This window comes from Drosophila novamexicana, unplaced genomic scaffold (assembly GCF_003285875.2).
Source record: "Drosophila novamexicana strain 15010-1031.04,08,12 unplaced genomic scaffold, DnovRS2.1 tig00000193-arrow-pilon, whole genome shotgun sequence".
NCBI lineage: Eukaryota > Metazoa > Arthropoda > Insecta > Diptera > Drosophilidae > Drosophila > Drosophila novamexicana.
The window spans coordinates 1754632-1777997 of NW_020824787.1; the positions used below are offsets into that span (position 1 = coordinate 1754632).

Here is a 23366-nt window from a genome sequence, read left to right on the forward strand (position 1 = left end):
AACAAAATTCAAAATTCTTGTAAGTTTCTCTAAAGTAAAATTGAGCCTTAATCAAAAATATTTGATAAACATTGTTAACCAGCTCGATTTTAGGGCATATAAATCCTAGTGATAATTAATTTCTTAGTGAGATATATTTTAGGTTGTCCATGAGTAATTTAATACATTAAAGTTGGGATTCCCCAAGTTTTTTATATTTTTTAAATTTCTATAAAATCGATATCCGTTTGCTTTCTATGCAGTTAGTAACTGCATATTGCGACAATTTTAAACGCGTATCAATAAACCGCTGCGATGACTATATTCTGATGCTGATAATCTAATCGGACTGCTTGTTGTTGACAAGAGATGTCCGAGCGGAAGATACCCTTTTTCCAGCTCCAAACTGTCCAAACAAATATTGGAGCTTATTTTTTTTACAAGCTTGAATATAAGGGTCATGATTGCAAATCAAAAATAGTAAACAAATACATATATAGTCCAGTCTTTTCTGCATATAATGGGTACAGGGTATAATGATACCTTAGAGGGCAATTGATGAAACCAATACAAATATCTTATTGAATCGTTCGTAATCGATTCGAGTAAACATGATAACAATAAAGGCACAGCACGTAGGTAGTCCAGATTAAATGAGTCGCTTTAGTGCGTCACTAAAGTCAGTCAGGAAACCAAAAAAGTCGAATCCGGCTACCATTGCCTCATAGCGGAAGACCCTATTGGCCATTCGTAAAATGTGTATATATGGCAGCAGTATTTTTCGAATGAAATTCAAAGATGTTTACCAGGCATATCTTGGCAAAATGGTCACTGAAAGTTGAGGATGATGACCAAATCCTCGAGTATATTGAATCTCAGTAGGCCAAGGCTTCATTTCAAAGGAATAACTGACAAATGGGTATCATTATAATATTAGCAGTTTTGGCAAGCGATAGAGTCTGTAAAATTAAAAAATAAAATTAATAAATGTCTAAAAATAAAATGTCACAAAAACGCAAGGAACTAAAGAAGTGCATGAAACGGCTTGATGCTCTGCAGAATGAGCTCGCTAAGCGCAAGACGTACAAGAGGCTTAAATGTTATATGGAGCAATTGAAGGAGCTGCAAAATGAAGTGGACAGACGTCAGCCGCGCCGAATCGGATTTCCTGTCTCTGAGTCGCTTAAGATACCACATCCCGTTAAACTGCACGAGTATACCATATGCTTTGGTCAATTGGGTAAGTGGCAGCACCTATGTTTCTATTGCGGTCATAAATATTGTCATGAATCCCAAATAATACTGTGCCAACACAGATAACTGTGGCCGTGAACTGCTGGAGGATGCGCTCAATGCTCGCTGCTATGCCTATGCACCGTACAGTAATTTTAAGGTAGGCGCTGCTTTTCGCTCCAAGAGCGGTAAGGTGTTCACTGGCTGCAATGTTGAGAATGTGGCCTTCACTCCGTGCTGTTGTGCCGAGCGTACGGCTCTGGTGAAAGGCATCAGCGAAGGTTGCAAGACGTTCAATGCAGGCGCCGTTGTTGCCTATCATCCGGCTGGCTATACCACGCCCTGCGGCGTCTGCCGGCAGTTCATACACGAGTTCGCCAAAATGGATATACCCATCTATATAGCACAGGCGCCAGAGTCGAGCGCTAAAGTGCCTGCCTTTGAGGACGATGAGGAAGTGCTGGTCACGTCCATCTATCATCTGTTGCCACATTGTTTTTCAAAATATTAGTTTCTGTAGGGTTAAAATAAACCAGAATATATTTCGCTATTTCAAATAAAATTCAAACTGCGTGTCTAAACATATTTGAGCACCGGATTACCGGAACCATAAACGCCATACTCGCTGATCTTGGCAAACGGTGTAACCTCCTCCGAGACAAGAATTGGCTTCACGTCGGTTATATCGTATTCGATATATTCCTTGTTCATCTTGGGATCCACATAGTTGTCGCGCACCTCGGTCACGAGACCGGTGTGCGGTACACGCTTAAGCTGATTCTGATACTCCAAACGGCGTTTGGGGCAGTCGTGTGCATTATTCTCATCGCACATGGTCTCGTCCGCAACACGAGAGACGTGTGTGGCGTCGGGACCATTCTGTGTCCAGTTCCAAAATGTGATGTTATCGTGGGCCGCAATGCTTGCCTGCAGATCATGTGGCGTATAATGCACATAGGATAGATTATATGTGGTGGCTGATGAATCCAAATACTTGGTGTAGCCAATTTTCGAACGATCTATGATTACTTTGGTGGTCTCCACCGGTGTGGGCATATGCATTGGCACCGGCTCAGTTTCAAATGGCAGCTCAATGTATGTGTACGTGTCCTGGGTCACGCTCGTCATGGGCTTAATCTTACGTTTCACAAAACGCAAATTGCCCTCCTCAAAGCGCTTCATGAACTGTGTCTTCATGTTGAGCGACGGATTGCGCAAAATATTTGGATCGCCATACTGCAAAGAGGAGCATTTAAAGAAATAGGAATTGTTTCCTAAGAGCATCTGTTATAGCTCACCTTCCACGTGTAATTAGCGCTCACTTCGCTGTGTTGCTTATCGTGCAGCAACGGATCACGCACATATATACCCTTATTGGAGCACTCAGTTGGAGCGCTCAACTTGGTGCCCAGTCGTGTGTCCGTAATGTGACGATGTCCGCGATACGTTGAAGTACGCCAATCCGGTACCTTGTCGCTAGCAGGCTGCTTGGGATCAAAGCAACCAAACTCATCCATGATTTTAACAAAGTAAATCCAAAAAACTCAAAAGAAATAAATATAATATATAATGGATAAAATTTTCAAAGTGTTTACACGGGGTAGTTATGTGGAAAATTTAGAGTTTCTTGTTGGTTGTCCTGGCTACGACTACCAAACAATATATGGGACATACCAATTGGATTGTGTTCGAATGGATGACAGTTTTCAAAAAGATTATTGTATATAATTTTATATTTAGAATTCAATGTTCATATAATAGTAAAGTTCATAGAGGAATGCTCGTTATACAATATACATACATATATAAAAGCGATCTGTTTCACAAACAAATTCATATTCGGAAATGCATATACATTCAAAGCATTAGCTAGATCTTACATATGCCATATATGTATACGTATATGCATATGCATTTAATAATAATATGTAGATAAGAGATAATAAAACTGTTTGCTTAGCAAAAACCAATTGATTTACTCCTTGGAGGCCCTTGGCTAATAATGGTGTGTAAACAATGTGCAGATGATTATGCCTAGCCTGTCGGCTTTCAGGCGATTTCCTTAAGGGCCAACAGCGATTGACGCAGATAATCATATTGGCTTTTGGCATGCTTGATCTCCAGATCGGATAACTCAACGAGACTGCAAAAATATTCAGGCATTATATGATTTTCTAAAGAAAATATTGCAAGTGCTGTAGTACCTCTTTTTAAAAGCAGCCACACGTCGATTGCGAAAGCCAATCAGCTCCTCCTTGCCGCAGGCTGACATAGACTCAAACTTTTCACAGGCCTCCACTTGAGCAGTTTCAGCCTGCATAAAACAGATCAAAGATTAGCAAATTGTTCAAACAAATGACAAAAACATAGTAAAAGGCATGCAAAAGTTGGGTGGATGAAATGCTAGAGAGCATGCGGCAACTGCTTAACGATAGTATACTTTATGTGAGTGTGTCTACTTTAAATTTTGAATTAGAATAACAAGACACTAGACTAAAGGTGACCAATTTGTTTTAACATTAAATGCCAAATACCTCTTGCACCTCCAAGGGCTGCAGCAGAAGACATAACAACCACACGCACAGATGGAGACACAAAGAAAAAGAAATGCGAGAGTTCGTTGTAATTGAACAGTAAGAAACGCAAATGTTTAAAAAGTTGAATTGCCAAAAATATATATAGTAATACTTTTGCAGCCGACACAATTGTTTGATTTGGAAAAATATAGGATAAAAGAAATAATTATGCTTGGCGTACCAGAGCTGTGAGATCCTGGCAGACAATTATGTTTGAATTGACCGTACAAATTAAATAGTAAAAGAAATTTTTGTAACAATTTCGATTAATACAAATTCGGACATGTTTAAACTAGGCGTACATGACAATTTAAATGTATGCATATAACACGGACAAACTTTCAGTTTAATTAAATTTACAGGCTAATTTGAATAGAAGAATGTAAAAGTTGACATATTGTCTGCTGGGCTCATATAATAGAAAATATTGCTGCCAAGCACCGTGAGCACAAAGAAACCAAGATTTGAAAAGTTAAGAGCCGCTACTCTGTAATAATCATTACCGCATGAACATCCTTGTTCTTGGAACGCGCCTTCTCCAAATTCCGATTGGCTGTCTCGTAGGCAGCCAAACAACGTAGGCGTCGTATCAACAGGGCCTTGGCGGCATTGCTGTCCCGCTGATAATAGCGCAAAGTGTCGCCCAGCTTTAAATCCTGATCGCTGGCAACGCGTGTCTCCAGATTCTAGTTGGAAAATTTGCAACATATTTTAAAGAACTTGAACATAGCTAGAGTAGCTTGCCTTTATGCGTTCGAACACCTCCGCAGCCTTCGCCACAAAAGTCTCCACGTTGCCTTTCTCGGTGGTCGAGAGCTGTGTCAGGGCGTTCGATATCTTTTGATGCGAATAGCCGACATCTTTGTGGCGTTGCGTCATTTTCTCAGTGCGCGTTGCTGCCTCACGCAAGTGACCATGGTATTCGGTAAGGAACTGCAGTTCATTCTCAAAGAAGTCATTAACATCGCGCACAGTAGCACTCAGTAGTATCTCATCAGTGGTCTTGCCCAGCGATTTGACAAACCCACCAAAGATGGCCATCTTTTTGCGCGGCTTAGCACACAGATCCTGATCGTACTCCAGGAACACCTTCAAATGCTGATCGATGCGAAATACGGGATGGCTGGCCAGGCGACGTAAAAATACTTCATGCATTGCAACGGTCTTTTTGAACGTAGCCAGGTACTCGCTAGAAGAACGTTAAGCAGATAATAAATTGATTTATCGCAAAGTCGAAACCTTGTACTTACGCTTCCAATTCGGATTTCATTTTTTTGAACTCCTCTTTGGTCATGTTGCCCTCGCCTTCACCTAGACGCTGCAGCTTCTCACGTGACGCATCAAAGTCTGGTCGTGGCGGGCAGGGCGGAATCTGAAACAGAAATGTAATATATTTTTCGGCAATTATGTTTATTTCCTATGGTGCACTTACAATATAGCCCGCATAGTCTTCATTCTCCTCGATGCGATCGTGCAGCCAAACAAATTCCTCGTGCTGGCGCACCACATTGTTATCCTTCTTGGTGAAGCCAGGCAACGTGGTGCGTGTGTGAACGGTAAACTTGACCTTTTCCTTCTCGCTTAACGCATCAGAGATCTCCACATGCAGCGAATTTTCGCCCAGAGCAGCTGGTGTCACTGGCGCCGACGAAGAGCTATCCGGTGAAGTGGCACTTCCGCTTCCGTTTGTGTTTGCTGTCGGTGCCAATGGATTTGGCGATGAGATTTCCATAGTACCACCATTGTTCTTCGTGGGACTATTCAATAGGTTTGACTCATCCGTGCCGTCCTAATTTGCGAGCAATGCAATAAAAATATCATATACACACTCTCAATTACGCCCATTAAACTGATAAGCAATTCTTTGTGTGCGCGTCTCCAATGCAATTGTGGAGCGCGGAATGTAACCGTGTTACACTACAGCTAATTCATTAAAGCCACTGTATTATCCTTTTAACTTACCATCATTTTGTTTGTTTTTTTTTTTTTTAATAACAATAACTTTAATTTAACAACTGGCCTGCGCTTGTGTACGAATGTGCCGTCGAGTTTGTTAGTGCTGCCAGATCAATGAAATGACCCACCACAGTAATCATTTCTAAGGTAGTGTGATTGAGCGTGCTCACCGAGTCATTTAGTGTAAGTTTGTGACGTCAGTGTGGTACGCTTTTAAAAATGAGCGTTTCTTTGCGCCACCTCTAAAAGAGTATTATAATTTTGATGCGGGTGGCAACATTTCCCGCAGCAGATAAAGAAAAATTGTTTATACCCTGCACCAAAGCGACGATTAGCAGAAAACAGAGTTTCGGCAAAGCTAAGGCAGCTAACATGTCCACAAGCGATGGAGCCACGGGAAGCAAACAAGCGCGCCTTGTTAATAATCACAATAGCAAGGATTTGAATGGCACAACAAGCGGAGGTGATGCAGTCAACGCTCGTGACAAAGTGGCGCTGATAACCGGCATAACGGGACAGGTGGGTGTATTGTGTGTGGCAAGGAGGGGGGATTATTTGTTAGATATGTGGTAACAAGAGCTAAAACCTGAGTCATCGATTGATTGGCTTATGTCTTAATATTTGTTAATTACAGGCGTGTTCAGCTTATCAGTTGTTCAATACCCTTGCCCTGGGTGTTCTGATTTTGTTACAAAATGTGTAACCCATACAATGAGACATTTATCCCATACAAACTGTACATAGAGTTGCTAAGACAATCTGGCCAGTGTTGCCGATTCAGGAAAGTAGATTAGTTCAATATTAAAAATTGCCATCTCAATTGGCTACACTGGCTAGTTTTTTGGTCTTGCAAGGTAACTTAAGGGAAGCTGGCATAGAAATATAACGCACATAGGATATGTAAACAAGCGAGGGTATTTATTCTTCGATACTACGAAAATAAGTGTTCTTGTTTGATTCATTTGTAAGTGCTTACGTGTTACTTACTATTGTTTACGTTGCTTGCAGGACGGCTCATATCTGGCCGAGTTTTTGTTGAAGAAGAACTATGAGGTGCATGGGATCATTCGGCGCGCGAGCACCTTTAACACAACCCGGATTGAGCATTTGTACGCGGATCCGAAGGCGCACAAGGGCGGACGCATGAAATTGCATTATGGCGACATGACGGACAGCAGCAGCCTGGTGAAGATCATTAACATGGTTAAGCCAACGGAGATTTATAATCTGGCTGCACAATCGCATGTGAAGGTTTCATTTGATCTGAGCGAATACACGGCAGAGGTTGATGCCGTAGGCACGCTGCGCATTCTAGACGCCATACGCACTTGTGGCATGGAGAAATCGGTTAAATTCTACCAGGCCTCGACGTCCGAGCTGTATGGCAAGGTTGTGGAGACGCCACAGAACGAACAGACGCCATTCTATCCACGTTCGCCTTATGGTGAGAACTCAATATCAAATTAAAAATCGGTTTATTAATTTCCCAAGTTACAGCGTGTGCCAAGATGTACGGCTTTTGGATAGTGATCAACTATAGGGAGGCCTACGACATGTTTGCCTGCAATGGTATACTCTTCAATCATGAGAGTCCACGGCGTGGTGAGAATTTTGTGACACGTAAAATTACGCGTTCTGTGGCAAAGATATTGCTCAATCAAATGGAATTCTTTGAACTGGGTAATCTGGACTCGAAACGTGACTGGGGTCATGCCAGCGACTATGTGGAGGCCATGTGGATGATGCTGCAGCGCGATGCGCCAGCCGATTTCGTAATTGCCACTGGAGAGACGCACAGTGTGCGTGAGTTTGTTGAGGCTGCATTTAAGCACATCGGACGCGAGATCACGTGGCGTGGAAAGGGTATTGAGGAGGTGGGCGTAGAGCGCAACACCGATATTGTGCGCGTGCGCATCAATCCTAAGTATTTTCGGCCCACAGAGGTGGATCTGCTGCAAGGCGATGCCTCAAAGGCTAAACGCGAACTAAACTGGACGCCAAAAGTTAGTTTCCTGGAGCTCGTGAGTGACATGATGAACGCCGACATTGAGCTAATGAAAAAGAATCCCATTGCATAGTGGGATGCATCACGACTTGGCATAAACTGGCACAAAGTTTGATTTATACATATATACATATATAGGATATAGACTTAAGTATGTAAAGTGTTTTGTGTATGTGTGTTTCTCGACGGAATTTGCAATCATTCCTTCGTCTACTATGCCGTGGATATCTCCGTGTGCTCTTTCCTTAAATGTTTTTTTTTTTTTTGTAATTTTTACCTAAATCTAACGAATAAATATGTTTAAAATACGAGAAGACACTGAAATCGGGGATCAATTTGGACGAACTGAAGAGTTCCAGACAAGTTTTAATTTTAAATGTTCAACATATAACCAATAGTAGCTGACTGAATGTAGCGTCCTTTACGTTTCCTTCTTGCCAAACGGATTTATCTTGGACAGCCAGCTTGAAGACGAGGTCGATGATTCACTGCAAGAACACCCAAGAAAAAAGGTTACAATTTGAGCTGAATTAAGAGCAAGGCGGATACTTACAGCTTGGTCAATGCCTCAATGTCCGCATCCTTGTGCTCACTATTAGCAATCGCATCTTTTGGCTCCTTTTTGCCCGCTTCGGTTATGCCCGCCTCCCGCAGTCGTTCGATCAATTTAGTACGAAACTCAACCTTATGCGGTAGCACCTGTTCCGCTGCGCGCAGTTGATGCTGCAGCTTGCGTATGGCTTCGATATAGGTGTGGCCATACCAATCGATCTCCTCGGGTGTGTATGATGCCAGATATGGACTGTATTCCTTGAGCACATCTTTCTGATGCTTGGGTTCCGCTGCCAAGGCTGGACATCCCAGCTGCAGAGCCTTCAGTACCTCGCGTTTCAGTTTCAAAGCCAGTGCCGATCGCAAATCACATGCCAAATTTTTGAGCAGATAATGATCAAATCCATGACATTCGTGAATCTGCTCCAGCGTGCGCTCCGTTACCACCACCGACATATACTCATTTAGCACTAGGCTGTGCACCACGGAGCGACGCAGGGTCGGCACCCAAAAGTGCGGCACGCGTCGCTTCGTCTGTTGGCGCTTTTGGAACCCCTTGATGACAGCCTCGCCGCCCCATATGCCCTGATGCGATTCGGGTGTATCGATAAGGGGCAGCGGTATGCTTTGTATCGGTTTGATGGCATGCGTAACCTCGTCACGCTCCCACTCGCTCTCCTTGGGTATGTAATGTACCGCCGCTGGCTTTGTTAATTTCCATTCACGCCAGAATTTCTTATAGGCATCTGGCAGCTGGGCCCCGAGCCCCTTCTCGAAGCGACCGGGACGCTTAAAGCCATTCAGTAGCTTAACGCCCTGTAAACAGATAAAAATATTCGACAGATTGCGTTGCGATTGCGTCACAGAGAAAAGCGAAAACAATTGAATTGTCACACTACACACCTGCGGTGTTGCGTGGGCCATTCTTTACGGTGGTTAATATGTTGACGGATTAAATTTACAAACAAATTTAGTCTGTTGTACTAAAACTATTTTTGTTAAATATTTTTGTTTTCGGCTAGGCTAACAACCGTGCGCTATTGTCTTCCTCTCGTTTGACAAACAGCTGACGCGTGTTTACGTCCCACTGTGAATGGCTGTGATTGGCAAAATTTTTTCCGACAGGCTGGCAACTTCTAGGCTTCGTCTAATTCACAAAATTTATTGAAATAAACACAAAGACATGTCTAGCCCAGATCCAGGTAATAAATAACTTTACATAAGCATTTAAAAGTTAGCTGATTTCATTGTTTAGAAAAAACAGCGGAGCCGCAAAAATCTGGCAATGCGCCACCTCATTACAGCTTTAATTTCGACAGCGCAGCTTCCATGGTTCGTATTGACTTTCGATTTTTGGACAATTGTTTATCATTTTAATTTAATGCGCAGAGAGCTCCGCCCCCCTCGTACGAGCAGAGCCAACAGCAGAGAGTAAACTATATGCCGTCACCAGCTGGACCTGCGATGCAGATACACGTACCAAGCAACCAGTATTATGGCATGACGCATCATCAACAATTACCTGTTATGCATAATGGTTCAGATTATGGCTTAGTCGGACCCAGCACATCTGCAGGTGCTGCTGCTTCGCATGTTATTAACGTAGATTCACGTGCCGAGCTGCGTACCACAACTTCGGGAGCTGTTATTATACCTCCACCGCCGCCCGGCTGCTTGCCCACGCCCGCACAATTGGCCGCCATGCAGGGACATCCGGTGGTGGTGCAACAAAAGAAGCGTTCCTTCTTCTAAGCCGTCGGGAATTGAATCGGAAGAAGCAGTTACTCGAATGCCTCCTACTTATTATATGCTTTTAATGTTTACTAAATAAATGATATTTCGTCTTGTTCTCGCGTATATTTGAAAATTTTCTATGCACATGTACATGGCGCATTCACGAAAAATGTGGAACTAATAACTACTACTGATGGGGACTACTCGAAAATGTTCTCAAAGTATGTACTATCAAAGGACTGGACACGCACGAAACCATCTTCACCACCGGAGGCGTAACTCTTGCCATCCGGATGGAAGGCCAGACTGTTGATTGGACCGAAATGGCCCTTAAGACGTGCAAACTCCTCCTCGTAGATCAGATGGAAGAAGCGCGAATCGAATTTGCCAGCCTTGGTTGACGTTGTGGTCACCTCCATGGCATCCTGGCCACCGCCAAGCACTACATGATCCAGTATGGGACTAATCGCAGCCGAATTCACTGGTCTTTCCGTTTTGTACGTCTTCAGGCACATCAGAGACTCGGAATCGAACAGCTTGGCTGTGGTATCTCTGGAAGCGGTCACAAACATGGTGCCATCCTTGCTGAGCTGCATGTCATTGATTCCGGCTGTGTGATCGGTGCCAGAGTCAACCACCTTCTGTCCCTTGCGTATATCCCAAATGGCAATGTTTCCATTGTCGTGGCCTGTAAATTATATCGGATTATAACTGACAACTACGTCAACTGTGTGTCATTGACTTACCGGTAATGATGGTCTCATCCAGCGGTCCCCACAACATGGATGTTATCTTCGACTCTACCATGGGTATGCGCAGAGTGGGCTCTTGTTCCGATAGGCTTGAATCCGCATTGCGTACATCGATGATGAACAGCTCGCAGTTCTGACCCATCGCCTTGTCCGTGGAGTAAGCTGCCTGGTTGCCAGAGAAACTGAAATTGCTGGTACGCACCGAAGATTTTGTGGGTATGGAGGCAATCACAGTGCCGTATTCTACATCCCAGATTTTGGTGGTCATGTCACCAGCGCCGGTGATTAGCTTTCTGCTCTCCCAGTCCACATCCAAGCACCAAACGGCTCCCTGATGTCCATCGTAGGTGCCAAGACGTTCTCCGTTCAGCGAGTACCAGACATTTGGTTTTTGATCCTTGGAGCTGGAGAAGAGCAGGTCGCCCTCGCGATTGTATTTGATTTGCGTTATGGAACGCTCGTGGCCTTGCAACATTAACGGACGCTGCAAAACAACAATATTGTTAATTATTTGCAAAAAATCAGCACGAAAGCGCCGCCTTTTTAAGGTTATGTTGTGGACTGAATCACGGAAGCATCTTTGTTAGAGCAACAATGCCCATGATTGACACAAACAACAACGCAATAATAAATAACTCTTTTTGGGCTGTTCAATACTATACACACACCATTTCGTAATTGATTATATATTTATTGCGAGAAAACAAAACAATTTCTGCAACATCCACGCAGCACGAACGTCAAAAAGAGCGAGCATACAAGTTAAACGGGGCTGTTATGCTTAGCGCTGCCAACTTGATACAAAACAAAATTTTAATATGAAATAACAGCAGTGTGGCAACGCCATACATCTAACTGAACCAGCCTTTCTTGTTCAATGAATTCCACTTTGCTACGTTAACCAAAATTGATGACACACACTGATCCTTGTCTCGATTCTGGCCATAATAATCGACAAATTCACCATCGGGATTGACCAGGTACATGATAATGGTGTGATCAACAATATAATCGTTGTCCTCATCGCGCGGCCCTGCGCTAAAGTATACACGGAACGCTTTGCAAACATTTCGTATCTGGTCTACGGTGCCAGTCAGCCCAAGCAGCTTGGGCGAGAACTCCTTTACATATTTGCCCACAATCTCTTTTGAGTCCCGCTCCGGATCGACGGTTATAAATATGGGCTGCACTTCTGGTGTTTGTGGCGATTTTTCTGCAAGGCAAAGCTTCACATTATTTACAACTTATTTATGCATGCATCCAGCAGTTACGCACCAATTTCATCGACTACTAAAGCCATTTTCTCCAGCTCGTCGGGACAGATATCGGGGCAGTGAGTAAAGCCGAAATAGATGAGCAGCCACTTGCCCAGAAAGTCGGAGGACTTGCGCACCTTACCTTCCGAATCAACCAACTCCCAGCTACCTCCTATAGCTGCCTTGCCCAGCTGACGCTTGCGCTCCTTGAGCAGCGCCTCATCCTTCTCGCTCTTCACGTACAGCATAAATCCCAGGCCTCCGGCGCCCAAAACACCAATCACTGCCAGGCTCTTCCATGTTATTGGTCCCTTGCCTTTTGTGGGATCTGCCGCTTTTGCTGATAAGTTACGTTGTTGCTGTTGCAGTGCAGCACGTGCAAATGTCTGCACCTGCACTTGTGCTCGGCAGTTTGATTGCGTCCAGCGTCTGCAGCCGCCGATTAAACGTTGCAGTGTGCGCGACATTTTTGTTTTGCTTTTGGCAATGCTTTACGTAAATCTGCTGCTGGAGAGAACCGATTTCGCCGGTTAAATAGCTAAAAGTTGCCATTCACAATGCTGCATTCACAGTGCTGCCAACTTGCACCAATCTTGTGCAAATACAAGTGTCGCAGTGACTACTGGGATTGTGATTTTTGTAAGCCTAACCATTTGGCTGGGATTATAATGCCGTCATTTTATTATTTATTGATATTTATTATTAATTATTATTAGGCTAACTAAATATATATGCATATTTTCTATAAGAGATGCCCCGAAATGTAGGCTGATAGTTTGCCAGTCACAGTGACCCAGTCACGAATAGCCAAAGAATGCGCATCTCTGATTGTTTTGACAACAACCACGTGCGGCAACCAACCGACAATTGCGCTTGCTTTTATTTGGGATTTATTTCTGGATTAAACGTATAGTAAGATGCCTGAAAATAAGAAACAGCCTTTGCTTTACATGGAGGAGTACAAGGTCAAGCAGGATCCCCAGGATTATGGGCTGGCCGACGAGGTTTTCAATATGGACGTATTTAAAAGCAAATTGCAAGTGGTGATTGTACGGTAAGACTCTTGGAATATATTTATGACCAATACCCTTAAACGTATAAATTCCAACTGCAGGAATGATGAAGAAAATGGCCTGGAATTCGATCTGATTGGCGTCTATCCAGCGATTGCAAACGCCTTTCGCCGTTTGATGCTAAGCGAGGTGCCGAGCATGGCCATTGAGAAAGTGTACATCTATAACAACACTTCGATCATACAGGATGAGGTGCTGGCGCATCGCATGGGTCTGTTGCCGCTTAGGGCTGATCCCCGTCTGTTTGCCTATCGCACAGAGGAGAGCACGGAGCAAGGTACCGAGCAGGATACGCTCGAATATGAGCTGAAAGTGAAGTGCACACGTCGCAAGGATGCCAGCAAAGATCAGTCCAACTTTGATGATATTTATAAGAATCACAAGGTGTATTCGGGCCATCTGAAATGGCTGCCCAAGGGCAAACAAGGACAGATTTACACTGAAAACAGCGTGGGCTGCATACATGAGGATATACTCATTGCACAGTTGCGTCCGGGGCACGAGCTGGATCTGCGACTAATTGCCGTCAAGGGCCTTGGGAAGGATCATGCCAAATTCTCGCCTGTGGCCACCGCCTACTATCGACTGCTGCCCCAAATCAATCTGACCAGAGAAGTGACCGGCAAGGATGCCTATCTACTGCAGAGCTGTTTCTCGCCAGGCGTCATTGGCATCGATGAGAACGAGTGCGCCTATGTGAAGGATGCACGCTACGACAGCTGCAGTCGCAATGTCTACCGCTATCCGCATCTGGCCGATGCCGTCACAATGGCACGTGTACGCGATCACTATATATTCAATGTAGAATCGGTTGGCGCTCTGAAGCCAGAGGTTATATTCCTGGAAGCCGTCAAAGTGTTGAAGAAAAAGTGTCGCAGCTTTATAGATGAAATCGAGGCGGAATAAACATAAACATATATTTCTGTATATAAGTTAGTTATGCTTGTCAGTGTATATAATTATATATAACTTGATAATAAGTTTAGGTTTGAAACAAGTTTAGAAATTGCGTTTTGATTTACGTTTTAAGATTTTTAGTCGAAATTCTGTTAGCACTACCTGCAGGCGCTCCTGACAGAGCAACGCATCCTCCAGCTGCAAATACAATTGTAATTAAAAAGTATTCTTAATTAAAGCGAACACCTGGCTTACCTCCATGTGGTTTAGTTGTAGGGAAACGCTCTTGCCAAATAGATCAAATTCGCTTATGATGTTGTCGTCTGTTAGATTATCATCTTGCATTTCATCAATTTTAAACTCTTGAATCGTCTCCGGCTTTATATCTTGTTCGATTTCCTGGTCGCTTATCTCCTGTAGATATTGCTGCTCCATATCATCGTTGCCCAACAAATCCTCTAGAATCGAATCGTTCGAGCATGTGTCGGGCTCCATCGAATCAATGGATTCAACTTTATCAACCTTGGCCCGTTTCGCTTTTGGTTTCGGCTTCGAAGCAATGATATATTTTTGTGACATTGGCTTTGGCTCCTCATTTGCGCTGGGCTCCATTTTGATCGCAATACCCTAGAAGAAATGCCTTCATTGTAAACGGTTCGACTGCAGTTGTTGTTGTTGTTGTTGTTGGGCGCTTACCTTTGCAGCGAACTGGTGACACTTGAGGGCCTTTTGATGCTTGGCCGTGTTGTGGTGCTGCTTAATGGACGCGAGTCGTGCCAAAACGTTGGCGTCGCATATTTTGCAGTGCGCCGAGTAGCCATCATCGCCACGGCACAACCACTCCGAAAACGATGGGAATCGCTCCCAATCTTCACGATATTTCTGATGGTACAGCCTGCGCACCTTGCTCATAGCTGTTGCCTTGGGCGGCGACTGTTTGACTGTTGTTATTTGTGCAATTGTGCGGGACCTTAATAGACTTTTATTAGCGTTATTTTATTTTGAATAATGAGCGCCAAATCCTCGACTGTGTATTTTATTTGGTAATTCTTCTAGTATTTACATAAAAAATAGACCAAAACATTAAAAGGTTAGTGCGACCGCGTACTATAAAAGCGTAAGTTGCCAAAAAAAATATTTTTTTAATTACAATGAAATACCAAAAATACCATGTTTGACATACAGCGCTGACGTATACTCAATAACAGTCCATGAAAATGTTAAGACGAGAATAAGCACTGTTAGCCATAGAACTCTTTTACTGTAATAAAAATAACTTACTATATATGCAAAACGCTTTTAGCATAAAAAATACGCTTCATAAAAAATAAATATGATGATGCTAGCATTAATAAATATGAAGATTTATTTCGCAAATGCGTAAACGTAATTTACAGCTTACATTAAGAGCTATGTTAAAGCTAACAAAAATGTGAGGATTTATCGACTTCTCTGCTGTGGTCACATTGATTTTACAGGGTGACTGCAATTTTATGAAAATCAAAGCAAGAAGAATGCCGGCAAAAAGGTAGGACTGATAAATTGCTTGGATATTCAATTTGTAAACCTTATGCACTCGCAGAGCCTGGCGCAAGTTGGTGAAAAAACAACAAAGACATCGTCGACGCCAGAAGCAAGCGCGTCAACGGCAAAAAGACGAGGCGATAGAAGAAAAAGCGCGGGAGTCAGATCCCGAATATCAAGCGTGGCTTAAGCAGCAGCTGGAGCTCGAAGAATTTCAGCGACTAGCTAGCGAGCGCTTGCAACAGGATGAAGAAGAAGCATGGTTGCGCCGCGAAGCATTGGCCCAGCATCAGTTCCAGATTGATGCAGCCAAGCGTGCACAGCAAGAAGCCGAATTGGATCGCTTGCGTGCACAGCAAGCTGAGGCATTGGCTGCTCAGCAGGAGGAGCAGCGCAAGCGGCGCGAAGAGAGTAAAAGACTGGCGGACGCGGCTGCAGCCGAGTTCGAGGCGATGCTACACCGCATGCATGAATACATGGAGGACACAGAGGAGCGCAGTCCACCAGCCGAGCTGCGACGTGTGGTCGAAACGCATCCGGAGGAGCGATTATGCGAGTTCTACACGCGCACCAATTGCTGCCGTTATGGTCACAGTTGCACCTTCAATCACAGACGTCCCATGCTGGCGAAGATCCTATTGATTCGTCACTTCTTCACGCATCCACTGCTGCAGGTCGACGCTACGCACAAGGAGTACGCCGGAGCTGATGAGCATTTGGAGCTAACACAGCACGATTTACGCGCCGACTACGATGAGTTCTTCAAGGATGCGACGGGCGAGCTGGAAAAATTTGGAAAAATTGTCAATTTCCGGGCGGTGTGCAATACATTACCCCATTTGCGAGGTCACGTTTTTGTGGAGTACGCGCACGAGCGGTGCGTATTGAAATTATGCTCATTCCAATTTATTTATATGCGAGTAAACTCATAAATATTTTGTATATTCTGCAGATTTGCGCTGCGCGCCTTCGTCAATTTGCAGGGTCGTTATTATGCAGCCAGGCGCCTAAATGTGGAGTTCTCCAATCTGAAAGCATGGCGTGGTGCCGTTTGCGGTACGTGAAGCGCATGTGTGGACTACGTATCCTTTTATAAAACCGCCGCAGCGTACATTTTGTACATTATTATTAATGATAATTGAAAGCTTTTATTGTTTCTTACCCAACTTGTTGCTTCTTCAAGGTTTGTCCTTAACACGCAAATGTCCCAAAGGCTACAGCTGTGGCTATCTCCATTTGTTTCGCAATCCAAACAATTTGTTTAACAGCAGTTTGGAGCTCTGCGGCACGCCAGGAAGTGCGCGCTCTGTCAGTCGAACGCCTAAATCCAGGCAAATCAGGTAATTGCCAGGTACATTTTAGTCTAGTGACTAAACTAAAATCATGTTCGCTCACAGCTGGAATGACAATGAGACGCAGTCTCGCAACTGGCGCTGGTCAGAGAGTCCCGAGCTCGAATTAAAGAACTGCAAAGCTTCGAGCAGTAGCAGCAATGAGCGTGACAGTAGAACTAGGCAAGAGCATGGCCGTAAACGGTATCGTGTCCATTCCAGTCGAGAGTCTGGACCACATAGGAGTCGCAGTCGTTCTGCGTCCGATTCTAGGCGGGATTATAGTCGCTCGAGAACACCAACACGTCGGCGTGTCAAATAAACCAAAGTACTTAAATGATTGTTTTCTTTTTTATGAATTACAACATTTTATTCAATCTCTTTGTTTTGCAGGGCAATCGAATGGTAAGTTTTTCTTTTCTCTTTCCTTTTCTTCTTTGTTTTTTCTTTTTGAACTAAAATGCCAAAGAGATTTTGGGGCGTAGCGAATTTGCAGTGAATAGGCGTACTTAACAATTTTATATAAATACAATTTGTAGGAAGGAAATAGTTTAGTTTCAAAAAAATCGAGTTCTACGTGTAAAATTGGCAGTTACGAACCAAGAGAATTTGTGTGAATTTTCCGGCATGTGTCTAGATAGTCTATATGTGTAAGATCGGGGTATTTATAAATTCTAAAGTCTATTTGTCTTGCACATTCGTCGTACACATTAAACAAAATTATACAAAAAGAACTCATTTAGGGAGTATTATAATAAGTAGCTTTAAAATTACACAAACAATGCAGAAGCATTTAAACTTCAGCAGCTTATAGACGAATGCCCGGATTTGTGGCCGCCACATAGCGCAGCAGCTCTTCGTTATCCTCGCAGATGACGGGCTTCTCGTGGTAGCAGGCAACATCGTGCCATGCGATGCCATCGTTGTAGACATTGTTCAGCACGGAGAGACACTGCTCCTTGGTCTGGTTGATGTCGTACTCAGCATTGTCGGGCTGTGGGCGCTTCTTGTGACCGGTCTGAGACCAGGGATTGTAGCCCCAGCCTTGTGGAATGCGGTTGGTGGCCTGAATCTTCTCGCGGGTTGCAGACCAGAACCAGCCATAAACATGCTTGGGCTCCAGATCGGGACGATTCTCGCAGCCAGCGAAATCGCAAATGCGTCCAGCGGTCCAGATGTAGGGCACATCATTCTGCTGAATGACACGGAAGATCAGGTTGTTCTTCTCTTGGGTCTCCAGTGCGACCAGATCCATGCAGTACTCGCGGCACAGATTACGGCCATCCAACCAGTCGACCTTCCTGTTGGCAAGCGCCGGCACATGGGTGCTTAGGAACATGTTTTTGCCGCGATAGGAGAACTCCTTGGGGCCTGCAAGACGAGCACAAATTATGAGCAAATTAGTTCAGTTCGTTATAGTACAGGGGGTGTGGCCGGCCGCCCTCGAGTTCAATGCGATGCCAGAGTGTATGCCGCATAATGGGCAAAACATGCCACGGATGCTTACACAACTTCCCCCACTGTTAGTTGCGCAATCTGTGCCAGCAATTTATGCAGCATACTGCTGCTAATGCTGCTCCTCCGTTTGATGCCGTCATCGTCGCCTCGCCGTCTGCCCGCTTTCCTTTGTCTGTGTGTCAAAAGGTTTTCCATTTGCCAAACAAAAAATTGGTTAAGCCAACAATGGAATCTCACCCCCCCCCACCGACCGTCCCCCTACGCTAACAGTATCTCCACCACCTGCTCCTCCTCCTACTGCGCCTCCTCGGCAAACAAACGAAACTTGTTTCACATCGCTGCCTCTCTGAGCTGCCACCGTTGCGGCTACTGCAGCGCAGCAGCGTCCATTTGATTAGCTACTGCTGCGTTGGCTTTTTAGCTTTTCTGTTTTTTTAGCGCGAACAGACTGTGCCACGCCTCTTGTTACCACTGCCGCTGCTGCTGCTGGCGGCACGCGTCATTAGGCGCGCTTTAAGCGGCTTTAAAGCTGCCATCGCAGTCGCTGCCGTCAATTTTGCAATTGCCTTTTGCCTGTTCATTCGCCCGCCGCCGTCTCACTTCACGTCAAATCAGCTTAACTCTAACATAATGACCTTATTTGCCATTGTTTGCACATTATTATTATTATTGTTGCTGCCGATGCTGCCAGACTGCTGCAATTTCCTCACTTTGCGGGTCAAGGCAATAAAAGCAACGCGTCACATTGGCGCGCATTAACCTCACTTTCTTTCGCTGCGTTTTCCTGCATACAGTTCGAAAATATAAATAAAATTCCCAATTGCATCATTGCCAAACAACTTCCCCAAGTATACATTGAACTGTGCACACATACATATATCGAAACAGAATCTTAATCTCGGCTTGCGGTTCGGGCTTAGAAAATCCGTTTTTAAATGTAAATTAAATAAGCAAGCGCACAGTTTGCATGCTTGAGAGTTGTTATTAACGAGCAGCGACGCCGTCGACGACGTTGTCTATACCAGGTAATTAAGTTTGAATAGTTAATTAGTTTATTTAACTTTAAAGTTGTGCTTGCTTGTATAACTGGAAATTTCTAAAAAGATGAAAGATCTAAGCCACAGCAGCGCCACCAAACTGGCTATGCAACTTTATGGGCCGTCACGTTGCGACGCGATGACGTTGTTGCCCAAAAAAAAAAAAAAATGAAAACGTTAAGTTGCATTTTCAGTTTTAAACGGGATGCACACAAATGTATGCTTTTCGATGTTGTATATGCATGTGCATGTGTGCTGCCTAATTAGTGCCAACTGCTAACTGTGTTCATTAGTGTACCGGATGTGCAGCGATGACGCTATTGTTTGCATCTTAAATCTATCAGCTGCATTTTCGCAATCCTCTGCTGTGCATTTTGTTTGAATACAGCTGCAAGCGGTGACTTGCAGGATTTATGTGTGTGTGTGTCAGTGTGTCTTATAATTGTGCTTGGCAGCGGGGTGGCAACGCTGCAGCTTGTGACCAATCCGAATACACAACGTCTTATAAGCAAAGTTAAAGAAAGTGCGTGGGTGACAAAATGCAATCCAAAACAAATTCGATCACGTCAGCGACCTTCAGGCGCCCACCCAGCCCCGTGGCTGCCCCCGACCTAACACAATTAAATATATATTGTAATTGTTGTGGCTGTTCGTAACACACCCACACGTCGCATTGCTAAACAATTTCAAGTGCAAACTTGGCAACTAAGCTGGATGTGTGCTATTTGATATTCTTCTAACGTTTCACACTTTTACTTTTTGCCACAGTTGCAGCAATATATGTATGTACATACATATATATATATATATATTTCTTGTATGTATGAAATACTTACGGCTAGCGCACTTGGCGGGCACGGGCAGTGAGAGGAAACGACCCGGCTTGGTGCCTGTGGTTGTTGTGGTTCTGCCCTTCTGCGCATTGGCGCAGGCAGCCACCAGGCAGAAAGTCGCTAACGCCAAAGTGACTTTCATCTGCAATGAAAAGAAGAAGAAGAAGAAGAAAATGATGAATATATGTAAGTGGGGAAATTTGCAAAGATTACAAGCTGTAGTAGTGCGTGTGCGGAATGTTGTTTAAATTTGTTTTGATTGCGTGCCGCTGTACATGTGTGTGCGTGCGTGTGTGTGTGTGTGTGTGTGTGTGTATTGGCTTATCGAAGATGTAACTCGGTGCGCATGGTTTTTATGTCAAGGATGCATTGGTGCCAACCAACCGGTTGCCCGAGGCGTTTCGCGTCGCAGCAGCGGCCACTGACACACTGCCTCAGTGACGGCGACGACGGCGACGGCGACACTTGAAACTTTATTTTTATTGTAGCTTAGCATCGGCAACGTGATCAGCATCAGCAGCGGCAACTTTGCCATCGTCACATTATTCATAAATATAAATTCATTTAGCATCTGCTGCAAACATGTTGATTACACAAGCCAGAGCTAAGCCCAATGGCTAGCCGGGCCAGCAGCAGTGTTGCCAATTCAGCCATTTTCTAGCTAAATGTGGCTACATTCAGTGGCAGTCAGCCACAATTAGTTGAAATCTAAAACAGATTTAGCTATTTTCTGGCAGCTCAATAACAGCTTAGCCTTTTATTTAACAGCGGACTTAGCTACTTTTTCGAAGCGGCAATTGGCAGCACTGGCCAGCAGCGTCCGCGCGCCTGACCTTAACTGGTTTTATTGACTTTTGTATTGGGTTGTTTTTTTTTTTTTTACTTTTGTTTTTGATTTTAGCATTTTTGTGACGCTGGCTAGAACCTTCCACGTCTTTTGCATATAGATTAGAGCGCACCCACTGTCGCGGCTGCTTCCTTATGCAATGCCATCAATCAAAGCTCAATGCCTGTCGGGGGCCAGTTCGACAAGCGACAAACATTTGAAATTTTGCATTTTAATTTGATTTTATTGCCTGTGTGTGTGTGTGTGTGGCGGCGATCTTTATCATTAGGGGTATTCATGAGCTGCTGACCCCCCGCGTTTGCTAGAGATTTTGCAACATGAATCATTAATGGTTCGCCTAATGGTCACAGCAGCTGCCGCAGGGCTTATCATTCGTCGACATTTGGAAATTGAAAACCAATTTTGTGCATAATGAAAATTTGATATGTTTTCAAATGTTGCGCGATCGATTATGGATTTGACATCCAACACGATTTTTTCGAGTGTTTTTTTTTTTTGGTAGTGAAAAGTTCAAATAAAAAACACACGCCCGCCAGGCCCTAATGAATGCAGTTTGGAAACTTGCATTTCAATATCTCTGCGAGTATTTCCCTGTGTGTGTGTGTGTTTTTTTTTTTTAAGTTGCGTTTTGTAATTTGTTGGCTTTTTGTATTTTTTTTGTGTTTTTTCTTCGTGGGCTCATGCATTTTAATCAATATCAATCAGCCGACAAACTGATGTTGCATTTAATAATCTATATGTATATGTAGATACATTTAAATATTTGTATTGGTATGCGCCCTTTTATGACTGCTGGCCAAATAATATGCATGCCAAGTCGGCAACACATTTTTTCTCGTATTTGTCTATAATTTATGCATGTACATTTTTGGTGTGTTGGAAGTTTTATGTTGCAGGTTGCGCAAAAGCGCTCGGGCTTCAAATTTTACAACATACTACACCATGATTTACAGTTTTTGTCTAAGCAAATTTGCTCTTCAAACATATTAACCTATATATCTGTAAGTGCTTTATGATATGAGTACTTAAGTAAAGGCTTTAAACAGTTATAGTTTCAAGCTTACAATAGGCGGAGTCAATGAACTTTGACTGTAAAGTCGAAATTGCCAAAAGAATTTTTAGTTGGGCCAACGAACTTGTGCGTAAAAAAACAAAAGACTTGGCACACAAACTTGATTTTGAAATCAATCAAAAATCAATTAATAAAGACTTTGGAGATCCAAATGGTCGGTATCTCTTTAATATGCGGGGTTTTTGTCAAATATTACAAAATTGTATTTAGTTTTAAATTCAGCTGAAAATCGCTTGTCGAATTTTTAGATATCTACTTAAATCTTAAAAATTCTAGAAATTTTCCAAGGAAATATTTCATGCACATATTTGAGTTTTTTCTGTTTTGTCAAGATTTCTGCAACTTTTAATCCATATCAAATCCAAATCAGTTGTCACATCCTTGTACAAAGGAGAAGCACAGAGCACTTTTGATATTGTATATGTGGAATATATACCAATAATTGTATGTTAACTGTTCAACACAATAATGTTAATTGGCACTGTTGCTTTAAGTCCTTCAATATGATCCACGCACACATACACAAGTACACTGAATATCCTTGAACGCGCCTGTCTGCTTACCTTTTGATATTATATTTGTTTCTTATATTTCACACCACAAAAAATCACTTTTTCGGTTCTCTGTGGTCCAACTGAGACTCCGTTGTTGCGTCGGAGACAAAACCAGACGAGACGAGACCAGACGCAAGTGTGAATAGCAACGAATATTCAGTCAGTAGCTCAGCCGGCTTTTATACGTTCCAATTGGCAAAATGGGCGGCTGCCACTCCCCGATATTAAATATATACACATTCAATACAAGCGCGAGCGTTTGCTGCCCAGAGAGCGAGAGCGAGTGTACCCTGTGCAGAGCATTGCAGCTTGAACTTTTGTCAAAGCTTACGCTCTCGCTCGCGCTCTCTCAGCTGCTGCGCCGTAAGCTTGGCTTGGCTGCGCTCTCTCGCCGCACATTGATTCGCATCTGGTGTTAAGTAGTTATCATAGTTGAAATGATGTGCAACAGTTGTGCCCGCTTGTGAGCTACAATTTTTAAAATGGCGCACGATGGCAAACAGCAATAACCAAAACGACATCAAATTGCATTTGAAAAGGATTTTGATAATTTATATAAACTAATACGATTGCAATAACTGTTCATTTATAACCAGATTTTATTTAGTTAGCTTTGCATGCACATCACCTGCGTTTCACTGTGCAATGCAATGCTCAGAAGCAGGCAAGAAAACGGAATGAAGAAGAAACCGTAAAT

General features: G+C 43.6%; 12 protein-coding genes across 13 annotated transcripts; 5 read left to right on the forward strand and 7 right to left on the reverse strand.

The window, feature by feature from the left end:
- The first annotated feature begins 910 nt into the window (after positions 1–910).
- Positions 911–1793, forward strand: LOC115758522 (cytidine deaminase). The gene is made up of 2 exons (XM_030699215.1): positions 911–1219; positions 1296–1793. The coding sequence occupies exons 1-2, from the start codon at positions 967–969 to the stop codon at positions 1721–1723; spliced, it is 681 nt and encodes a 226-aa protein (XP_030555075.1). The 5' UTR covers positions 911–966; the 3' UTR covers positions 1724–1793.
- LOC115758519 lies at positions 1737–2849 on the reverse strand. Its single transcript, XM_030699212.1, has 2 exons — positions 2511–2849; positions 1737–2448 (listed from the first exon to the last, which is right to left on the reverse strand). The coding sequence occupies exons 1-2, from the start codon at positions 2727–2729 to the stop codon at positions 1789–1791; spliced, it is 879 nt and encodes a 292-aa protein (XP_030555072.1). The 5' UTR covers positions 2730–2849; the 3' UTR covers positions 1737–1788.
- A 118-nt stretch (positions 2850–2967) lies between these two features.
- Positions 2968–5852, reverse strand: LOC115758513 (sorting nexin-32). 2 transcript variants are annotated; one of them, XM_030699205.1, is made up of 8 exons: positions 5751–5852; positions 5221–5577; positions 5039–5160; positions 4533–4977; positions 4292–4474; positions 3747–3764; positions 3417–3526; positions 2968–3355 (listed from the first exon to the last, which is right to left on the reverse strand). In XM_030699205.1, the coding sequence occupies exons 1-8, from the start codon at positions 5754–5756 to the stop codon at positions 3262–3264; spliced, it is 1335 nt and encodes a 444-aa protein (XP_030555065.1). In that variant the 5' UTR covers positions 5757–5852; the 3' UTR covers positions 2968–3261. The 2 variants fall into 2 exon arrangements, with proteins under 2 accessions (XP_030555065.1, XP_030555066.1); XM_030699206.1 differs by lacking the exon at positions 3747–3764 and having other exon boundaries at positions 2970–3355; positions 5751–5851.
- Positions 5853–6002: 150 nt separating this feature from the next.
- Positions 6003–8050, forward strand: LOC115758515 (GDP-mannose 4,6 dehydratase). The gene is made up of 3 exons (XM_030699207.1): positions 6003–6263; positions 6753–7188; positions 7242–8050. The coding sequence occupies exons 1-3, from the start codon at positions 6009–6011 to the stop codon at positions 7820–7822; spliced, it is 1272 nt and encodes a 423-aa protein (XP_030555067.1). The 5' UTR covers positions 6003–6008; the 3' UTR covers positions 7823–8050.
- A 28-nt stretch (positions 8051–8078) lies between these two features.
- Positions 8079–9346, reverse strand: LOC115758518 (39S ribosomal protein L28, mitochondrial). The gene is made up of 3 exons (XM_030699211.1): positions 9205–9346; positions 8303–9117; positions 8079–8237 (listed from the first exon to the last, which is right to left on the reverse strand). Exons 1-3 carry the CDS (start codon positions 9223–9225, stop codon positions 8171–8173), a joined length of 903 nt encoding a protein of 300 aa, XP_030555071.1. The 5' UTR covers positions 9226–9346; the 3' UTR covers positions 8079–8170.
- A 57-nt stretch (positions 9347–9403) lies between these two features.
- On the forward strand, positions 9404–10158 carry LOC115758523 (DAZ-associated protein 2). The gene is made up of 3 exons (XM_030699216.1): positions 9404–9503; positions 9557–9633; positions 9691–10158. The coding sequence occupies exons 1-3, from the start codon at positions 9485–9487 to the stop codon at positions 10051–10053; spliced, it is 459 nt and encodes a 152-aa protein (XP_030555076.1). The 5' UTR covers positions 9404–9484; the 3' UTR covers positions 10054–10158.
- LOC115758517 (eukaryotic translation initiation factor 3 subunit I) lies at positions 10144–11537 on the reverse strand. Its single transcript, XM_030699210.1, has 3 exons — positions 11456–11537; positions 10782–11271; positions 10144–10723 (listed from the first exon to the last, which is right to left on the reverse strand). Exons 1-3 carry the CDS (start codon positions 11456–11458, stop codon positions 10236–10238), a joined length of 981 nt encoding a protein of 326 aa, XP_030555070.1. The 5' UTR covers positions 11459–11537; the 3' UTR covers positions 10144–10235.
- Positions 11458–12598, reverse strand: LOC115758520 (protein SCO1 homolog, mitochondrial). Its single transcript, XM_030699213.1, has 2 exons — positions 12063–12598; positions 11458–12000 (listed from the first exon to the last, which is right to left on the reverse strand). The coding sequence occupies exons 1-2, from the start codon at positions 12508–12510 to the stop codon at positions 11639–11641; spliced, it is 810 nt and encodes a 269-aa protein (XP_030555073.1). The 5' UTR covers positions 12511–12598; the 3' UTR covers positions 11458–11638.
- A 163-nt stretch (positions 12599–12761) lies between these two features.
- Positions 12762–14112, forward strand: LOC115758516 (DNA-directed RNA polymerases I and III subunit RPAC1). The gene is made up of 2 exons (XM_030699208.1): positions 12762–13097; positions 13158–14112. The coding sequence occupies exons 1-2, from the start codon at positions 12961–12963 to the stop codon at positions 14020–14022; spliced, it is 1002 nt and encodes a 333-aa protein (XP_030555068.1). The 5' UTR covers positions 12762–12960; the 3' UTR covers positions 14023–14112.
- Positions 14028–15106, reverse strand: LOC115758521. The gene is made up of 3 exons (XM_030699214.1): positions 14710–15106; positions 14269–14640; positions 14028–14211 (listed from the first exon to the last, which is right to left on the reverse strand). Exons 1-3 carry the CDS (start codon positions 14923–14925, stop codon positions 14116–14118), a joined length of 684 nt encoding a protein of 227 aa, XP_030555074.1. The 5' UTR covers positions 14926–15106; the 3' UTR covers positions 14028–14115.
- Positions 15107–15584: 478 nt separating this feature from the next.
- On the forward strand, positions 15585–17602 carry LOC115758647 (U2 small nuclear ribonucleoprotein auxiliary factor 35 kDa subunit-related protein 2; the record flags this gene model as incomplete). The annotated part of the gene is made up of 4 exons (XM_030699382.1): positions 15585–16414; positions 16490–16593; positions 16721–16877; positions 16935–17602. Coding segments are annotated over 4 exons (1347 nt in total), but the record flags the coding sequence as incomplete, so codon positions are not given.
- LOC115758648 lies at positions 17533–22813 on the reverse strand. Its single transcript, XM_030699383.1, has 3 exons — positions 22679–22813; positions 20200–20338; positions 17533–18239 (listed from the first exon to the last, which is right to left on the reverse strand). Exons 2-3 carry the CDS (start codon positions 20336–20338, stop codon positions 17677–17679), a joined length of 702 nt encoding a protein of 233 aa, XP_030555243.1. The 5' UTR covers positions 22679–22813; the 3' UTR covers positions 17533–17676.
- Positions 22814–23366: the final 553 nt, after the last annotated feature.

Bases quoted from the DNA above. Each gene is read 5' to 3' on its own strand.
- LOC115758522 (XM_030699215.1), top strand. From the start codon at position 967: ATGTCTAAAAATAAAATGTCACAAAAACGCAAGGAACTAAAGAAGTGC. The intron at 1,220-1,295 runs GTAAGTGGCAGC...GTGCCAACACAG, and splicing joins CATATGCTTTGGTCAATTGG to ATAACTGTGGCCGTGAACTG.
- LOC115758513 (XM_030699205.1), bottom strand. The intron at 4,475-4,532 runs GCAAGCTACTCT...TTTTCCAACTAG, and splicing joins AGGTGTTCGAACGCATAAAG to AATCTGGAGACACGCGTTGC. The intron at 3,356-3,416 runs GTACTACAGCAC...ATATTTTTGCAG, and splicing joins GTGGCTGCTTTTAAAAAGAG to TCTCGTTGAGTTATCCGATC.
- LOC115758518 (XM_030699211.1), bottom strand. From the start codon at position 9,225: ATGGCCCACGCAACACCGCAG. The intron at 9,118-9,204 runs GTGTGTAGTGTG...ATCTGTTTACAG, and splicing joins TGGCCCACGCAACACCGCAG to GGCGTTAAGCTACTGAATGG. The intron at 8,238-8,302 runs GTAAGTATCCGC...GTGTTCTTGCAG, and splicing joins ATTGAGGCATTGACCAAGCT to TGAATCATCGACCTCGTCTT.
- LOC115758515 (XM_030699207.1), top strand. From the start codon at position 6,009: ATGCGGGTGGCAACATTTCCCGCAGCAGATAAAGAAAAATTGTTTATA. The intron at 6,264-6,752 runs GTGGGTGTATTG...CGTTGCTTGCAG, and splicing joins TAACCGGCATAACGGGACAG to GACGGCTCATATCTGGCCGA. The intron at 7,189-7,241 runs GTGAGAACTCAA...CCCAAGTTACAG, and splicing joins CTATCCACGTTCGCCTTATG to CGTGTGCCAAGATGTACGGC.
- LOC115758516 (XM_030699208.1), top strand. From the start codon at position 12,961: ATGCCTGAAAATAAGAAACAGCCTTTGCTTTACATGGAGGAGTACAAG. The intron at 13,098-13,157 runs GTAAGACTCTTG...TTCCAACTGCAG, and splicing joins TTGCAAGTGGTGATTGTACG to GAATGATGAAGAAAATGGCC.
- LOC115758648 (XM_030699383.1), bottom strand. From the start codon at position 20,338: ATGAAAGTCACTTTGGCGTTAGCGACTTTCTGCCTGGTGGCTGCCTGC. The intron at 18,240-20,199 runs GTAAGTATTTCA...CTCGTCTTGCAG, and splicing joins GCCCGCCAAGTGCGCTAGCC to GCCCCAAGGAGTTCTCCTAT.
- LOC115758520 (XM_030699213.1), bottom strand. From the start codon at position 12,510: ATGTCGCGCACACTGCAACGTTTAATCGGCGGCTGCAGACGCTGGACG. The intron at 12,001-12,062 runs GTGCGTAACTGC...TTTGCCTTGCAG, and splicing joins TTTAGTAGTCGATGAAATTG to AAAAATCGCCACAAACACCA.
- LOC115758521 (XM_030699214.1), bottom strand. From the start codon at position 14,925: ATGAGCAAGGTGCGCAGGCTGTACCATCAGAAATATCGTGAAGATTGG. The intron at 14,641-14,709 runs GTAAGCGCCCAA...CATTTCTTCTAG, and splicing joins GTCACCAGTTCGCTGCAAAG to GGTATTGCGATCAAAATGGA. The intron at 14,212-14,268 runs GTAAGCCAGGTG...TTGTATTTGCAG, and splicing joins TACAACTAAACCACATGGAG to CTGGAGGATGCGTTGCTCTG.
- LOC115758517 (XM_030699210.1), bottom strand. The intron at 10,724-10,781 runs GTAAGTCAATGA...TATAATTTACAG, and splicing joins GGATGAGACCATCATTACCG to GCCACGACAATGGAAACATT.
- LOC115758523 (XM_030699216.1), top strand. The intron at 9,634-9,690 runs GTTCGTATTGAC...TTTAATGCGCAG, and splicing joins TCGACAGCGCAGCTTCCATG to AGAGCTCCGCCCCCCTCGTA.
- LOC115758519 (XM_030699212.1), bottom strand. From the start codon at position 2,729: ATGGATGAGTTTGGTTGCTTTGATCCCAAGCAGCCTGCTAGCGACAAG. The intron at 2,449-2,510 runs GTGAGCTATAAC...TCCTCTTTGCAG, and splicing joins GCGCTAATTACACGTGGAAG to TATGGCGATCCAAATATTTT.